The sequence below is a fragment of the Pistacia vera genome, unplaced genomic scaffold (genome assembly GCF_008641045.1).
Source record: "Pistacia vera cultivar Batoury unplaced genomic scaffold, PisVer_v2 Contig234, whole genome shotgun sequence".
Classification (NCBI taxonomy): domain Eukaryota; kingdom Viridiplantae; phylum Streptophyta; class Magnoliopsida; order Sapindales; family Anacardiaceae; genus Pistacia; species Pistacia vera.
The window spans coordinates 672,627-691,135 of record NW_022196040.1 but is presented as its reverse complement, the minus strand read 5'-3'; the positions used below and the strand labels follow the sequence as shown (position 1 = coordinate 691,135).

Here is an 18,509-nt window from a genome sequence, read left to right as displayed (position 1 = left end):
ATGGATGGTAACCAGTTCAATTCAATGATATAGGAATGACGAGTCATGTAAAGGCTTTTAAAGAAGACGACAAGTCGTCGGTTACAGGAATCGAGTCAGAGATACTGAATGACGACAATTCTTATTAAATATCAAGGCTAACGACATGTCGTTTAAGGAAACAAAAATAAAGACAAAAACGACGTGGTACTGCACAGTAAAATTTTCCGGGGTACCCAAACAATTTTCTCAAAATTTAAAATTGATTTGGTTCCGGCAATCCCCAAATTCAAATTTTATCACAAAAAGAGTCCGAGAACAAATAATAAACCATATAATTTATGCCTTACATTACTAGAGCAGAAGTTTCACGTATGGTAAACCATATCTAAATATAAATACATCCCATCTCAGTTTCCCGTGAATGATAATGAATCTCCGTTAATCATCCATTATCGATTTCCGTCTCCGGCCAACTCCTTTCAACTGTGGTATTTTCTCTCTTCTAGGAGATTCAGTTCCTTCAATTTCTTTTTGCTGCAATTAAACATTTAAATTATCGATTGATTTTCTGAAGAGGAAATTCGACGATGAACAAGAGAAGCAGTAACTGCGCCATATGCGAGAATTCGAATCGCGCCTCTATTTGTGCAGTTTGTGTCAATTACAGGTATTTCTGTTAATTCCTTGATGTTTAAGCTTATTTTAAATGCTTTAATTGATTTAGGCTTGCTTGTTTGCTGGTGTAAAACGATGCGTGTAATGTAACGTGTAGATTAAACGAGTGCAACACTTTGTTGAAATCTTTAAAGAGTCGTCGGGATGCATTATATTCGAGATTGACTGAAGTTCTTGTGGCAAAGGTTTGAATCGTGCTTTGCCTACCGTTTTCATATGGTTTTTGTTTAGACAGCACGGTTATGACCTTAGGATTTTTTATGTTTCATTAGGGGAAAGCGGATGATCAAATGAATTGGAGAGTGCTTCAGAATGAGAAGCTTGTGAATTTGAGAGAGAAGCTACGGCATAGTAGGGAGCAACTCGCGCAAGGTTGTTTGGTTGTTTGGCTACTCCTAATTTGTTATGCTTCATTGATATTAGATTTAAAAGTTGATTTACTTTTACTTTCTTACAGGGAAGTCAAAGATTGAGAAGAGATCTTATGATTTAAAAGCTAAATATGCTGTGCTTGAATCAACTCATTCTATGGTATTAGTTGTGTCCTTGATTTCATTTTAGTTTCGTTGATTATCAGGTTGTGAGATGTTTTGTGTATCATTTTGACTCTGCAGTTGGAAAAGAATCGTGCAGAACAACTGCAGAAGTTCTATCCTAACCTTATTTGCACTCAGAGTTTGGGGCATGTAAGGCCTATTATCCTAGTTTCATTTAGATGCTGATATTTATTTTGTGCACTATCTTTTAATTGCATGTTTCTTGGAGCATTTGTTTGTCTGTGATGTTCTACTACTATAGCCATGTATTTGTATCCTCATTGTTCTTTCTTCTTGTTGATCATATAGAATGTCTTTTTTTTCTTTTCTTTTCTGTTTTTCTCTTTTCACCTAAATACCATGTTTATTGCCTAATTGTTCCTGGATTTGCAGATGGCAATCCTCTCTGAACTTCTGCATAAACAGTCTGTGATTATAAAACAGATATGCAAATTGTTCCCACAACGTCGGGTAAGGCCTTTAAAATAAATGGGCTGTGATACCTTCTAGTGACAAATAAGATCAGTTATTGCATCTAAGTGGCCTTCCAGGGTGATTGTTATGGTGCTTCCAAATAAGATACATTAATTTTTTTTCTTCAGGTGACCAAAGAGTCAGAAGTAAGAGATGGCCAGAGTGGTCAATATGATCAGATTTGCTGTGCACGATTACCAAGAGGACTTGACCCACACTCTATTCCATCAGAAGAGCTAGCTGCCTCTTTGGGGTAACCACTTTTCTTTTCTGTTAGGACTACGTATGTATATGCACAAGGACATGCATACATCTAAATTTTGTGTTTGTCCCTTCATATCCAAATTAATAAGAAAAACAAATTTGGTGTAACTGGAAAATTAGTAATTAGATTCTCCTCCTGATGCATGCATACAATCTTGTGCTTGAACCTTCGTGTCAAAATGAATAAGAAAAATAATCAGTGTTACTGGAGAACTGGTAATTAGATTGCCCTGCTGAGATTGAATCATGTATACCTTCTTGACAGTGTATTTTATAAATTCTCATGTTAAAATTATGTGTTTGTTGGTTAATTAGCTTGGATGTTCTTCTGTTTGACCACTAACTAGTAATCCTTGTGACTGGAGAACAGATACATGGTGCAACTTGTAAATCTTGTTGTTCACAATTTGGCTGTTCCTGCTCTTCATAACTCAGGTTTTGCGGTGAGTACTTATGCACCTTGTGTGAAATGGCTAAAAATCCTTCTAAACTTGAGACAAATATCTTTCAAATTCGCTGGGTTTCTTAGTGATTAGCCTCCACATGGACTAATTGTTCAATACAACTAAAAGTACAGTTGATGATTACACAGGACTTTAATGAAGAAAATATTCTTTTGAGATAGTTTTGGTGAAGGCAATAGCTCATAACCTTCACTAGAGCATGCTATAAAAATTTCATGGGAGCATCTTATAAGTTTTTTGCAAGATTTTTTTCAGGAAAAAAGAAAAATGGTAGATGTTTAATTTTTTTGCCCTTGTTACTGCAAACTATATTCTTAGGGAAACACTTTCACACGCACAAAAAAAAAAAAAAAAAGGGAAAAAAGCACCAGATTTGATGTATCTTTTTCTGTCTAGTTTCTTTTATGTTTATATTGTAATTTCTCCTCAGGGTTCTTGCTCAAGAATATGGCAAAGGGATTCTTATTGGAATGCACGCCCATCCTCTCGAAGGTATATTGGCTGGGAATGTAATTTGATGAAGCTACATTGTTGTATATTAGATTGTAGGACTGAATATATTTTGTTCTGTGCAGCAATGAATATCCCCTTTTTATTCCACGCCAAAATTACTGTTCTACTAGTGGAGAAGCATGGGATAAAAGCTCAAGTAATTTCGGTGTTACTTCAATGGAATCTGAGAAAAGGCCCAACCTGGATTGTTCTAGAAGTAGTAGCTTCAATTATACTGCTGCATCTCCACATTCTGTTGAAACACACATGGACTTGCAGAAAGGGATTTCTCTTCTCAAGAAAAGTGTGGCATGCATAACAGCCTACTGTTATAACTCACTATGTCTGGATCCTCCATCTGAAGCATCTACTTTTGAAGCATTTGCCAAGTTATTGGTGACACTATCTTCATCTAAGGAAATTCGATCTGTGTTTTCCTTGAAAATGGCTTGTTCAAGGTACACGTTCCACTTTCTTTCTTTTCCCCTCTGTATATGTGATTTATGATCCTGCCCCACAATTGAATTCTACCTTGTGCAAATTTTAGAACAACAGCAAGCAAATTTTAACTTTTGGACAAAAATAAAGATGAAAGTCATTTAAGTAAATTTTGGATGATACTTTGAACTTCTCTTGAGTATTTTATTACAATATTAGTCACTGGAACATGGCTAATGCTAGTTTGTTGGATGCCTTGGGCCATGAAAATTCATCTTGCTGCTATTAAGTTGTAGTTTTACTCAACTATTTCATTTGCATTTTCAGTCATTCATTTCCCAAGCTGGAAAGTTTTCCAATCAGCTGTTTGTTTTTTCAATGAACTCTTTTACGGAAATTGATTTTTGTTTAAAGAAATGAGCTCAGAAGATGCCACTTTCTTACTTATGGCAACTAGAGCTTGAACATGTTTGCCTTAGCATGATTCTACCTTTTGCTCAATCTGTTAAATAGGGTTGAGATTGAACAGCCAAATACAGTGTGTTTCTTTCGCTATTTTCACTGGTTTCTTCTTGTTTCTCAAGCCTATCTGAAAGTGCCTTTGCTTCAGAAGTCATCCAAGGTCTTCTTTACCATCTGCAGAATGGTTAATATGTTGGATCCTCTATCCTTTCACCTGCATCTGTATTAGGATCCTTCAAAACTTTACAACAATGTCATGGTTGATAAATAATCATTTTACTTTTTTTTTTTTTTTTTTTTTTTTTCGGGAGAGTGGTACTTATTCATGTAATTTGTGATGCTTTTGGGTATGACACTATCTTTCAATTTTCAGGTCATGTAAACAGTTCAACAACTAAACAATCAGTGTGGAATATGAATTCTGTTATTTCATCGACCACTTTACTGGAGAGTGCGCATATGTTGCCCATGACGGTATGACTTTGGCTTTTAACTAATTTTGAAATTTTAGCTAATGTATTTAACTGTTTTGTTTGATACCCAAAATTCCCCTTCTTTTTTATTTTTTCTTCTTTTATTTTTGTATTTTTGTCTTCTGCTTCTTATATATATATATATATATATATATATTGGTGGTGGTGGGGGAGGAGGGAAGAATGTTAAAAGTTCAGGTGGCAACTAGATGGATTTTTTAAAAGAAATCAACTTTGTTATGCTTGTTGATACTCTTTTATATACAGCCTGAATTGCTACTGATGATGCTGCCTGTTAAATTGCTTTATAATTTCTTTTAATGTGCCAATATATGCATACCTATAAGAGAACCTATTAAGACAGACAATGGAGAAGGAAGCATTGCCATTCAACGAAAATTTAGTGACATGGTACAGACGTTCAATTCTTTTTTATGCTATCTTTGTTTCACCAATCTTTTGTATAACTAGGATGGGTAATATTTAGAATAATAGGATTCTTTTTTATGAGGGGATAATATGAGATTAGGTTTCAAATGAGTTGCATTCTTAGAAGACTTGATGATTTTTGTGTGCTTGTTTTGCCTCACAGAAAAACTTTAGCGATAACAATCTCCCAAGCTCCGCAGCCAGTTTTCTTTGTGCCACTGAGATGTCTGATATTGGAAAAATGGAAAGTCTTATTGATGGATGGGATTTTGTCGAGCGTCCTACTTTTCCTCCTCCACCATCGCAAACTGAGGATGTTGAGCATTGGACTCGAGCCATGTTTATTGATGCCACAAAGAAATGATCCGGTGCCCCACCAATAGTCCTACATTTTGTAAGTAATCACCTATAATCTTTTCCTTTTAGATAAGTTAGGTGCACGAGGGTACTATCATTTGCTTTTTTAATTTGATAGTGTAGGAATCAACCTTGATTTTTTTCAACGGTGTCCAGGAATATCGGTCTCATTGATTTCTGCCAACTTTGATTCTAGTTTTCATTTTCCTGTGATTGGTATATACAGTCACACACACACTTATGCAGTTAAATTAAGTCGGGCCATGTACTGACAATATGGAGTTGCAACCTCTTAACACTGTGCATCTAGTAGAACTCAGTGTCTATGTATATTGCATCAAGCTATGTAGCTCTAAACTGGATTATAGGCTTGAAAATTAATGTTTTGTGTAGTTTAAGGAATACCCATCATTTTTCATTTTCTCAAAAAAAGCTGATAGATCTCGTCATGAACTGTTAGCGTATCGTGGTAGTTTTGTTGTTTGTACCAGATGCTTTTGCACATGTTAGCATAAGGTCCTAGTGATCCGTTAATCCAATTCTTTATGGATTTTTTCTATTTTCTTTCTTGGGTTTCTCTGTATCCTTTGACTGATGAAAAGCTCATTTGTGTTTTAGGTCACTAGGTTCCGCAGAAGAAGCACTTACTAAAGCAGAGGCGAGTCGGGGCCGTGGAGAATTAACTTCTAGTTTCATCTTTCATGTAAATAGATATGATCAATATTCAATAGCTGTGTATATATGAGTATATATAATTATAATACAAATTCCATTTTCCTGAAGTTTAGTTAAATCTTATATATGATAGAGATTAATAAGATTTGTTTATACATATGTCGTTTCTTTAATTGATTTTCTTAATTTTTGGCTTTCTCGCTTTGACAATACCCACCATATCAATCATAGAGAACTTTTTAGTGCAGCTGTGTAGGGTTCTAGTAGCCTTTATTCCAGTCATTTGATCATATGATTCAAGTTTGAGTTTTGTTTACTTGGACCACTAAAGGATAAATGAGTTAAAGTAGCTGTGAATCACGCTCTCAATTCGGAAATATTTTTCAAAAACAAAATATTAATTTGCTTTGATACAATTTAAGAGTTTTAGTAATCAAATCTAAAAAAAAGTACCATTACTTTACCTAATATAATTTTTTTTATTTTTTTTAATGACAAGGGGTGTTTGGATAATCAGGTTTATGAGTATCTCAATTAATTTTTTAAAACATTAGAATTATCGATTAAATAAAAGTTCTAATGATTATCCTTATTAGTAATCGAGGAGAAAATCGAATTCAAAACCTCTGAATAATACACCCAAGTTAGGCACGTAACATATAACATTTTTATGGAAATTAGTATACTCTTTCATTGTGATTTACAGGGCTAGTTAATTTTGTTCGAGCATTATGAGTTTGAGCATTATAGTATAAGCTTGATGACTGGCTCTCTTCAAAATACAGCAGTGTCTCATGTCTGCACCAATCAATCAAAATGTTCAACCTTGAATAACCCAGAAAGGCTCCAAATAAAAGAAGCTCAAATTCATATCAAAATTTTTCGCTCTTCTACAAATGAATACTGCCCAAAAAGAATATAAAATAAAAGCTCAAAACTCATGTCAAAATTTTTTGCTCATCTACCGAATGAATAAACAAAATAAATTCTAATTAGATAAAAACTGTAAGTGCAAATATGAACAGATTCTAGAATTAAATTGAGCTGGTACGTCGCAATTGATACTTGGGCATGGACGTCGGGTGCGACGACAAGAGCATCTCCACTTCCTGCAAAAAAAAAAACAACATAGAACAGGAAAATTCCTTGGGTTAAAACACTCAAAAACATTAAACTTTCACCAACAATTAAAATGCGAATGTTTGATCCCACGTTTAAGAAAATGCAATACATAGGGACTAACCTTTAAACTATAATTGAACACAAAGCAGTTGCATTAAAATATAGAAAAAAATGTTGTCAGTGATTATGTATTGTACCTTTTGCTTTTTGAGCCAACTATTTGTTTTCCTCAACTGAAACACTTCAAGCTCCAACTGATTGGTGTATGCCTTTAAATCAACAAACCCAAAACAAATATAAACCGAGAGAATTTAGCAACAACATAATTAATAATGTACAAACCAGAAATAAAATCACAGATTAGCCCCATTAACATGTTACCTGTTTCCTTGCTCTTGACCTTGCGGCTGACTCGCGGTTCTTGATCATTCTCTTCTGTCTCCTCTCAATGGTCTTTTCCATCATCTCATCCGAATACCCTCGCTTCTTCTCGCCCGCCATTTTAGAATCCGAAGGCGTCGCTGGTATTGCAGCTACAGGCATTGTCATACTCATGGCCATTTGATGATGATTCTCTGAGTATCCTATATCCACAACTGAAGGGTTCTCGTAAGCCGATTCAGAAACATTAAAATCTGCATCCATCACACTCATTTGTTGTTGCTGCTGATGCATTTGGAAATGCAACCAATCAGTCTGCTGTGTCGACATCACAACCATCGGATCAAATGCCATAAGTGGCTGCTGAGGATGATTAATAACACCAGCACGCAGTAGAAAATCTTCTAGTGTTGTTTCTCCAAGAGTCATCATTTGTTGCACCGTCTGGTTATTATTATTATAATGATTATCCACTTCGTTATTGACATGTTGGTCATGGTGGACAATTTCTTTCCAAACTTCATCAACGGTTTTCTTGCTCAATCTTCCATTCAAATTAAAATTTCCAAGCAAGCATGAAGCGGGTGGAGACGATGATGAAGAAGAAGAAGAAGGGTTTTGCGGGAGCTGATGATGATGATTACCTTCATCAACCGAAACCATATTTTTGACTAACTCATTCAAATTCATGGAGTTCAAAGGCTTTCCTATGTTACCCAGCTGGCTCTGAACCTCATCAAATGTGAGATTGTAAACAGACCCTTGTGTAGCCAGAGGTGGAAACTGAGACCCCTTTGGAGACACCATAATTCTATCATATATCCACTCATCAAACACTAAATTCATGAATAAATTTTGTAGATTTCTAAGAAAATTAAACCAGCAGGGTAATTACAGTTAATTAATTAATTAACTAACTAACGGAGTGTCATTCAACAGGGAAATGAAGATAAAACGTGGGACAAGTAGTGGAAAGTAGAGTGGGGGAAAGAGAAGTTGAAATGAATGAATAAGCCATGAGGGGGAGAAGCATGATATGTTAATGAAAAAAGAAGTAAAATGTAAAGGAAGAAAAGGGTTGGATTGACATTGAAGTTTGGTAAAGTTTTGATTAATGGAAAAGGGTGACTGTGTGTGGCTAGAGAGTGAAGAAGAGTAAATAAAAATTGATGAAAGAAATTTCAAGTGCGAAATGTCAGCCGCCAGAAAGATCGAAGAACTAGTTAGAGATGATGTGGGTGGCTTTGGTTAGTTGAAGAGGAATTGAGGATCCTATTTTAAGAGTTTAAAGAGTTTCAGTTCTCATCTTAACAGCCATACCTAGTTTTCATCCTACTTTGGGGGGATCTACATAAATTCAACACCCAACCCCACTCTCAGTACCATTAAAGGACACTCCAAGGACGCTTTAAAAAAAAAAAAAAAAAAAAAAAAATTACGGAGACGGAAGCCCAGACAATAGTTGAGTTGTTAAAAAGCCTTGGGCCTTCTTTGCAAACTTTCCAAGCAGCACTTATTCATTTCTTCAAAGTGTAAAACTGGTTTTTTTTTTTTTTTTTTTATTAACCGAAGTGTTCAGATCAGTTTACGTATAACATCTCAATTAATCTCAAAGTCTGTTGAATATTTTATAAACCCAAATGACTAAACCACAATGTTATTGTGGTAGATAACCCCAAGATTTGAATTCAAGAACTCAAAAAAAGAAACAAACTTTTTTTACTGTCAGACCGATCCCTTGGAGTTATTTAGTTTATTTATTGAAACTTAATATAAACAAATATTCACATAAGAAGACAATTTTAGGCCAAAAAAATCATAAAGTAGGGGATAATGATAAACAAAAAAAAAGAGGTGACAGATTTGGGTACTTTCCTAGAACTTTATCCGATCAGTATAAATCCTTTTAAAGGAAAGTATGGTCAAGCCATTACATTCTTCAAACTTACATCTAACGGTTTAAATGTCTCCATAAGTACACATAACATAAAGACAAATTCCAGATCATAAAAAACATAATTAACACAAACCCACCATAAAAAAAACATTATTAATTGAGGAGTAAGAAACCAAATCCCTAATAGTAAAATAAATGCATTCAATTGGAGGCGTATTTGTGGGAGGAAAGAATAATGAAGGACATATTGAGTTGTATTAGATTGACCTCGATTGACGGCCCTGATTTTTGGAGACACTGACATTTCACTTTGGTGTTTATGCCCATTTATGATGTATATGGTATCCCAGGGTGACACTTGTATTCAACTCATATTCGTATTTCATAGTCAAAATAAAAAAATAAAAAATCTCTTAATTGATGCACAATAACTTAACCTAACCCACAAATTATTTCTTGAATTTGGAGATTGTTGCTTAGACTTACGTGAGAATATTCCAATAGCTTTTGATTTTGTTGTTTGATGTACGCAATTGGTCATCCAATTCCAAAGTGACATTCCCACTTTAATTTTAAATTTTCATGCTACTTTTTTTAATAATGAAGGATCAAAAGGCAATTCCAATGGCACAAACTCTTTCCCTTCACTCAACCCACCAATTTGAGCATAGAATTATATTACACTACACCCATATGCACTACCATTATGGGTGTGTTTGGTTTATTATTTTAGATATGATTTTGAGAATAATATTGGATAGTTGGATAGGAGAGTATTACGAGATAAAATTTAAAAATTTCTAAAAAAACCTCATAAGTTTGCTAATTTAATTAAACACCCCAATATATAAAATTTTTATAAAATGACAAAAACACCCCCATCACCCGCAGTGTCAGATTCCGGCTACCACCACTGAAATCTGACCAAAAAATTGCGTTACAACATAGATCGGTCGGATCTATGTCGTAACGCGTAGATCTGGCCTTTTCTGGTGGCGGATCTGGCCAGAAAAGGCCAGATCTACGACTAGATGTGGCCGTTGATGGTCGCAAAAGCCCATCATTGGTCGTCGTTGTCAGTCAACGACGGCCTGAAAAGACCAGATCGGTGAATTATCGATCAATTTCGGTCGATATGTAAGCCATTGTGACAGATTCTGGTTATCACCGATGGTGGTTGCCAGAATCTGGCAAGAATGGGTGGATGGGGTGTTTTTGCTAATTTTTAAACTTTTTTCAAGGGGTGTTTAATAAAATTAATAAACTTAAGGGGTCTAAAAGTAATTAAAAAATATAGTAATATTTCTGGAATAATGTGTCAAACAATATTTGGGGAATAGGATTGAGAATATGGATAAAAATAGGGAATGAAATGCACCCTATGTTTACTTCTCATATATTTTACACAAGGAGATGAAAGATTTTACAATTAAGTAAAGTAGATGGGAGAAGATGCATTAGTTACGAAATTTTGGGTGCACCTATTTTTTTTTTTTTTTTTTTTTATATGGCCTTGAGTGTCTAGGTCAGTTTGCATGTACTTTAACTAATCTCTTAAGACCTTAAAACTATTGGCTAGCTAAGAGTTCTAATGGTCACCTCTATTAGTAATTATAGAAGCTCGAACTCGAGAGACTATGTTAAATCATTCTCTTACTCTTTTACCATAAAAAAAAACTCGAATTTAAAAGATAATATTAGATTATCCTCGCTCGTCCAATTTTGGGTGCACTTTTAATTTACGTGTACTTGGTGAAGATCCTTTAATCTTTTGCGTGACATAAAATAAAATAAAAAAAAGGAAAAGAGAGAGAAGATGAAAAGTAAAAGTGGGAAGTGGGTTTGTTAAAACAACACAGGTTCTACTTTAAAAGAAGATCCAATTGAGTTTGGAGCAAAGTATTAATTAATATTTATGTTTGATATTTTGTAAGATTCCGTAAGTGGCTGGACTTAAAGAAAACTAAAAAGAATCAAATGGCCTCGCCTACTTCTACTTGAACCCTCCATTCCTTTTATTAATTTTATGACCAAACTTTTGATGCTTTCTGGGCGTATTCACCTTTACCTCGTTAGCTTCAGATTCTCATTCTGCCCAACTCTCAAACCTTAAGAAATATCTTCTTCACCTATCATTTCTTCAGTTTTCATTTGATTTGATTTGATTTGCGTGGTTGGACATGATATAAAGTAAAAGAAAAATAAATCCCATATCATGTTTTTTTGTTTAGTGCACTTTGAGAGGTTACTTTAATATAGGATATTAATGTAGCTCAAATTGTAATAAAATAAGTTACACTTTAATATAAATTAATTAAGATAATGACAACAACCACAACCAGCACCTGCATACTCATCTTCTCAGTGGGAGACCATTTACACTGTAAAAGCTCACAAATTCAGCAACCAATTAATACTTCACGTATGGCCACTTTCTCTCATTTTAAACCTTTTTTTATTTTTTTTTAACTTTCATTTTACTCATTATGCCTTGTGACACACCATTTACTTCATATTAATTACCATTTTTATTTCCAATTTCTTACTTATTAAGTATAAATGATTTATTTCCAAACCCATATATTCTGTACTTCTCCCCAAATCTTTACCGAACTAATTCCAGAATAATTAACTCAATCATTTTGATGTTACGTATACGATCTGAAAAGTTATTGAATAAGGTGGGTGATTTAATGATTTTGGATACTTTTTTTAATGAAAAAAAGGGTATAAATTAAAGTAATGTATTATAACTTTATTCAAGAGTGTAAATGTGATACGCAACTGCATGAATAATGGAGATTTAATTGAGATGATGAGTCCCCTTTTGGTTACAGGATTTTAACCTATCCTTTGATGGCTTGCTTTTTTTTTTTTTTTTTCTGGTAATGGATTCTCTTATCTCCATCTACTTTAATTTCTTCATTATTGATGTTGTATTTTTCTGCAGAAACAACACAAACCCTCGTCGCTTTCCTTCTCCTTTAATTTCCAGCAGTAACGCTTCTTTCTCCCGTCCTTCTTGATTAGGAAGGGCCGACATTATTGCAAAAGTTTCTTGCTTTATTTCCTTCGTCAATTTGGAATTTAATATCATTGACATTCACTCTATAATTTCAAAAATATTAAAAGAACACAAATGTTCAGTGTATTAAGAAAGAGGCCAACAACACAATTGTCAATGATCTAACTACTCTGGTGTGGTCGACTAGTTAATTGTGATTCTTAAGTATATTATTCAAAAAGTCTTAAGTTCGATTTATCTCGATTGTTAATATAGGTGACCACTAAAGATTAAACGATCATTAACTTCAGGGTATTGGAAGATTAGTCGAGGTGTGTTTAAACTGACTCAAACAACCCTGATCACAAAAAAAGAAATATCGATGATCTAATATGATTGAAGTCTTTGTATCTCATAGTTAAAGGTGAAAAAATAACCTGTTCGGCCCGACCTGTGGCAAGTTAAGCAAAATTGAGGGTCGGGCCTAACCCGGCTTGCCAATAGGCCGCCTCTTTGGTCAAAAGGGTTGGCCCGCCCCGCCCCGCCAACCCTAACCCGATGAATTTTGTGCGGGTCGGGCCAGGCCACCCAAACTTTTTTATTTTTATTTTTTTCTTTTATGTAATTTTGTTTAGCTAACTTTTCACATATCAATAATTCAATTAAATTTTTTTTTTTTTTTTTTGTTAACATTTCAAATATTAATTCAATTGTAATATAAGAAAAATTAGATTTATTCATTTATCAAAAAATAAAATAAGAAATAAGAAATTACAACAATTATTACCTCGTTAAAAACCTTACTAAGAAAAACCCAATTGGGATAAAAACTTGGTAAGGAAAAAATAGTGTAATAATTGACAGTTAATTTACAAATTAAAAAGTTACAATTTACAAAACAACTAATTTAAGGGTTGACTAGGACCTCCCTCGCCTGTATCATCTAAATTACAAAATTAAAATGATTTTATTAAAGTATCGTCGACAACCTCGTATTGATCCTAATGGCACAATCGTTCTCAATCTCGAAGACATGTGAAGACTTCAATCAATTTTGGTGAAAGTTTATTCCTCCTGTCATTTAAAATTCTTCCACTTGAACTAAATGTTTATTCGGATGAAACGGTTGAGACAGGAACAGAGAAAACATCCAGGGAAAGTCTTGATAACACTAGAAAAATATATTTTATGATTTTCCAATATCCTAAGACATCAAAGTTGGCTCTTTGTTGTGGATTTGCTAGGCACATCGGGGATTCCCAAATATTGGTGAAGCTCTTTACTCTGTAACTGCCTGAAAGATAATATATTCGTTGTTGATGCTTTTGAAGAGGAGGCTATGCTTTAGGTTTGAGTCCTCTTCGGCCTATTAAGTGCATTATAGGAGTCGAAGTCTTCATTTGTTTCTTCTTATGCTACTTCCTCGAGTATTTCGTCTCTTCGCTAGTTCCCATACATGTTTTCCTATTGAAAATATACCTCTGCAAGACACTATCTTATCTCTCTTAGTTGATTGGCATATGCTTCGTCTCATAAATTTTCACTTAATGTGTCTAAACCATTTTCTAAATGCGTTAATTTAATTATAGAATCAAATATGGCAGCTAAACAAAAAAGAAAAGGAATGAGTTTCCAATATTTTTTAAATTTTAATTCTATTGCCTCTATTGGTCCCGCTAAAATTTCATTGTTTCTGTTTTTTTTTTTATAATAAATCTAAAATTTTTATAATTGTATTTATTACCAATGGACTAGTATGATAATACACACTATAAAGTTTTAAAGTGGATTAATAAAAAAATTTTAAAAAAAATGAAAATTTTGAGCTATATGCCAATCACTGTCTGCCAAATAATGAGGACCCCTATTATTTGCTACAAAATAACTAATTAAATTTGTATTTGGTAAACATGAATCAAGCATTAAATAAATAATATTTCATCTAACAAGTTTTAGGAGACATATTTAATTTTATACAAGCATCTTGAAATTAAGCATTTCTTCTATTATTACTAGTAATCCAAGCTAAAGAATGTTTAATTCTATCAATATTATTTCTATTTTTTTTCATACTACTTTTCACAATTAAATTAATAATGTGACATGACAACGTTGGTGAAAAAACTTCGAATTGTCATAAAAAGGAAAATTTAATTTTAAAAAAAACCTATAATTCTAATATTAGCACTTATATTAGCTAAAGTTAAACTTATCACTTTGTGAACAATATCATAATCTTTTAAAACTTCAACAATTTTATTATAAATTTGTTGACCAATATGATCCACATCCATTAATCTAAATCACAATAAAGATTTATTTAATTTACATTCGTTATTAAAATAATGACTAGTCACACAAATATAATTTTGTTTAGCTCTACCGCTCCAAAAATCGACGGTTAGAGCCACACTAACATGACAACTATATATTTTATTTTTTAATTTTAATTTCATATTTCTAAATAATTTTATTAAATCATTTATAGTTGCAGTTTTAAAATTACTTTTAAATCTTGGAAAAAATGAATTTTTAATAAATCTTTCAAAATATTTATCTTCAGCCATATTAATAGGTTGATTAATTGCAGTAATATATAAAACTAATTGTTTCCTATATACACCAGAATTATAGCGCCAAGTAGTACCCATATTAGTTATTTGAGTTTAATTGGTTTCTCTCTTTCCATATTGATTCATATGTTTACTAGCATGCCTTTTTAAAGTACGAGTACCATTACTTGCATTAGCTTTATAAATATTTCCACAATACTTGCATTTTGCTTTCTTTACTTGAACTTCATTTTCTGTCGCTTATCGAAATGCGCCTAACGTTTGATGTGTGCCTGTCGTCGGTTCTGACTGCAGTTGATGAACCCGCTTTTGCTTGACATGGAGTTGGATGAGGAAGACGATTACGAGGACGACTTCTAGAACCACCGGGAGCTGTAGTAGCATAGGAGGAAGGGGGGAATATTATAACGTGTATCAGATTCTGAGAATGGGAAAGCGAGACTATTTGAATCTACTGCATTTACGTTAGGTGACTAAGATAATTTTCTTCATCATCGAAATTGATGGGATGAAAATATCTATTTATTCTAGTTAACAAAAAAAAAAAAAAAAAAAAACAAACAAACAAACAAAATTGGATATAGAATAAATATAGAATTAAAGAAGGAGAATTAGAATTTGGAAATGTGAATTGAAAAATTGCATAAACTAATAAAAATTAAAATGAGAGCAAATTGACAACAAAGAGATTGAGAAATTTCAATAGAGNAATCGTTCTCAATCTCGAAGACATGTGAAGACTTCAATCAATTTTGGTGAAAGTTTATTCCTCCTGTCATTTAAAATTCTTCCACTTGAACTAAATGTTTATTCGGATAAAACAGTTAAGACAGGAACAGAGAAAACATCCAAGGCGAGTCTTAATAATACCGAAAAAATATATTTTATGATTTTCCAATATTCTAAGACATCAAAGTTGGCTCTTTGTTGTGGATCTGCTAGTAGCACATCAGGGATTCCCAAATATTGGTGAAGCTCTTTACTCTGTAACTGCATGAAGAACAATATATTCGTTGTTGATGCTTCTGAAGAGGAGGCTATGCTTCAGGTTTGGGTCCTCTTCGGCCTATTAAGTGCACTATAGGAGTCGAAGTCTTCATTTGTTTCTTCTTATGCTACTTCCTCGGGTATTTCATCTCTTCGGTGGTTCCCATACCTGTTTTCCTATTGAAAATATACCTCTGCAAGATACTATCTTATCTCTCTTAGTTGATTGGCATATGCTTCGTCTCATAAATTTTCACTTAATGTGTCTAAACCATTTTCTAAATGCGCTAATTTAATTATAAAATCAAATATGGCAGTTAAACAAAAAAGAAAAGGAAGGAGTTTCCAATATTTTTTAAATTTTAATTCTATTGCCTCTATTGGTCTCGCTAAAATTTCATTGTTTCTGGTTTTTTTTTTTTAAATAAATCTGAAATTTTTATAATTATATGTATTACCAATGAACTAGTAGGATAATACACATTGTAAAGTTTTAAAGTGGATTGATAAAAAAAATTTTAAAAAAATGAAAATTTTGAGGTATATGCCAATCACTGTCTGCCAAATAATGAGGACCCCTATTATTTGCTACAAAATAACTAATTAAATTTGTATTTGGTAAACATGAATCAAGTATTAAATAAGTACTATTTCATCTAACAAGTTTTAGGAAACATATTTAATTTTATACAAGCATTTTGAAATTAAGCATTTCTTCTATTATTACTAGTAATCCAAGTTAAAGAATCTTTAATTCTATCAATATTATTTCTAATTTTTTTCATACTACTTTTCACAATTAAATTAATAATGTGACATGACAACGTTGGTGAAAAAACATCAAATTGTCATAAAAAGGAAAATTTATTTAAAAAAAATTTATAATTCTAATATTAGCACTTATATTATATAAAATTAAACTTATCACTTTATGAACAATATCATAATCTTTTAAAACTTTAACAATTTTATTATAAATTTGTTGACCAATATGATCCACATCCATTAATCTAAATCACAATAAAGATTTATTTAATTTATATTCGTTATTAAAATAATGACTAGTCACACAAATATAGTCTTGTTTATCTTTACCATTCCAAATATCAAATATAGCTCTACCACTCCAAATATCGACGGTTAGAGCCACACTAACATGACAACTATGTATTTTATTTTTTAATTCTAATTTCATTTTTCTAAACAATTTTATTAAATCATTTATAGTTGCAGTTTTAAAATTACTTTTAAATCTTGGAAAAAATGAATTTTTAATAAATCTTTTAAAATATTTATCTTCAGCCATATTAATAGGTTGATTAGTTACAGCAATATATAAAACTAATTGTTTCTTATATACACCAGAATTATAAAGTCAAGTAGTGCCCATATTAGTTATTTGAGTTTAATTGGTTTCTCTCTTTCCATATTGATTCATATGTTTACTAGCATGCCTTTTTAAAGTACGAGTACCATTACCTGCATTAGCTTTATAAATATTTCCAGAATACTTGCATCTTGTTTTCTTCACTTGAACTGCATTTTTTGTCGCGTAAAACTTATCGAAATGCGCTTAACGTATGATGTGTGCCTATCGTCGGTTTCGACTGCAGTTGATGAACCCGCTTTTGCTTGACATGGAGTTGGATGAGGACGACGATTACGAGGACGACTTCTAGAACTACCGAGAGCTATAACAGCATGGGGAGGATGGGGGGAATATTATGACGTGTATCAAATTCTGAGAATGAAAAAGCGAGACTATTTGAATCTACTGCATTTACGTTAGTAAATTCAGGGGTGACTAAGATAATTTTCTTCATCATCGAAATTGATGGGATGAAAATATCTATCTATTACAGTTAACAAAAAAAAAAAAAAAAATTGGACATAGTAGAAATATAGAATTAAAGAAGGAGAATTTGAATTTGGAAATATGAATTGAAAAATTGCATAAACTAATAAAAATTAAAATGAGAGCAAATTGACAACAAAGAGATTAAGAAATTTCAATAGAGAAAATGAGAGACTTTGGGATGTGAGGAAATATGAGAGTTTATGCCCTATTTATAGAAAAAAAAAAAAAAGGGGAAAAGAAAATGACTAAAAAGACCTTTCCAACAACTATAAAACGACTATATTTTAAGGGTAAAATGGGTTTTTGCAATTTTTTTTTTAATTTATTGATTTTTTTAATATTTTTTGTCCAACCCGTTGGGTTGATCCGTGGGTTGGATGAGTTTTTTTTAAAAAAAAAATTTAACCCACCGAGTTGCCGGGTTGGCCTATGAAGGCCCAACCGCTCAATAGGGTATACCTAGGCCGAGTTGAACCCGGGTTGAGGCTGGCCGAGTTAGGGTTGACCTGCCTAACCTAGCTTATTTGTTCCATCTCTACTCATAGTAGTGGGCATTTTCAACAAACCCCAAACATCCGGGGATGAAAATGTAAATATCTCGTTATTTGTGGTTAAGATTATGGATGGAAACATCTCTTTACACGCGTGTGAAGATAGAAGCTGATTAGTTAGTTACTTAGTTACTCACACGAGCGAAAAGCAAATGGATGCTATTCTACACCAATGCCGGGAGATATATCACACGCGCGCATGTTCAACTTCTTGTGTGATCTGACAACATGCTTACGTGTAATTACTTTCACCCTGGCCCCGGTTCCAACTCAGATTATCTTTACCAAAATTTATTTTCATAATTATTGTCCCAAAAAACTGTATTACTAATACAAGTATGAATTAATGAATTTATTTATTTTATAATATAATAATGTTTTAGCACGCAATTGGGCTACTGGACATTCTTCAACA

The 18,509-nt window shown here is 32.8% G+C and overlaps 2 protein-coding genes across 2 annotated transcripts; one reads left to right on the top strand and one right to left on the bottom strand.

Annotated features, from left to right (window-relative positions):
* The first annotated feature begins 246 nt into the window (after positions 1–246).
* On the top strand, positions 247–5,833 carry LOC116131522. The gene is given in 14 exon segments (XM_031417167.1): positions 247–649; positions 755–842; positions 930–1,029; positions 1,115–1,188; positions 1,272–1,343; positions 1,587–1,664; positions 1,796–1,920; positions 2,302–2,374; positions 2,826–2,887; positions 2,971–3,345; positions 4,161–4,181; positions 4,183–4,261; positions 4,853–5,087; positions 5,665–5,833. Coding segments are annotated over 13 exon segments (1,428 nt in total). The 5' UTR covers positions 247–569; the 3' UTR covers positions 5,054–5,087; positions 5,665–5,833.
* Positions 5,834–6,631: 798 nt separating this feature from the next.
* LOC116131580 (ABSCISIC ACID-INSENSITIVE 5-like protein 3) lies at positions 6,632–8,110 on the bottom strand. Its single transcript, XM_031417237.1, has 3 exons — positions 7,225–8,110; positions 7,041–7,112; positions 6,632–6,830 (listed from the first exon to the last, which is right to left on the bottom strand). The coding sequence occupies exons 1-3, from the start codon at positions 8,068–8,070 to the stop codon at positions 6,756–6,758; spliced, it is 993 nt and encodes a 330-aa protein (XP_031273097.1). The 5' UTR covers positions 8,071–8,110; the 3' UTR covers positions 6,632–6,755.
* Positions 8,111–18,509: the final 10,399 nt, after the last annotated feature.

Excerpts from the sequence above, each read along its gene's own strand:
- LOC116131580 (XM_031417237.1), bottom strand. The coding sequence starts at position 8,070 with ATGAATTTAGTGTTTGATGAGTGGATATATGATAGAATTATGGTGTCT. Across the intron at positions 7,113-7,224 it reads GGTCAAGAGCAAGGAAACAG|GCATACACCAATCAGTTGGA; the intron begins GTAACATGTTAA and ends GTTGATTTAAAG. Across the intron at positions 6,831-7,040 it reads GTTGGCTCAAAAAGCAAAAG|GAAGTGGAGATGCTCTTGTC; the intron begins GTACAATACATA and ends TTTTTTTTGCAG.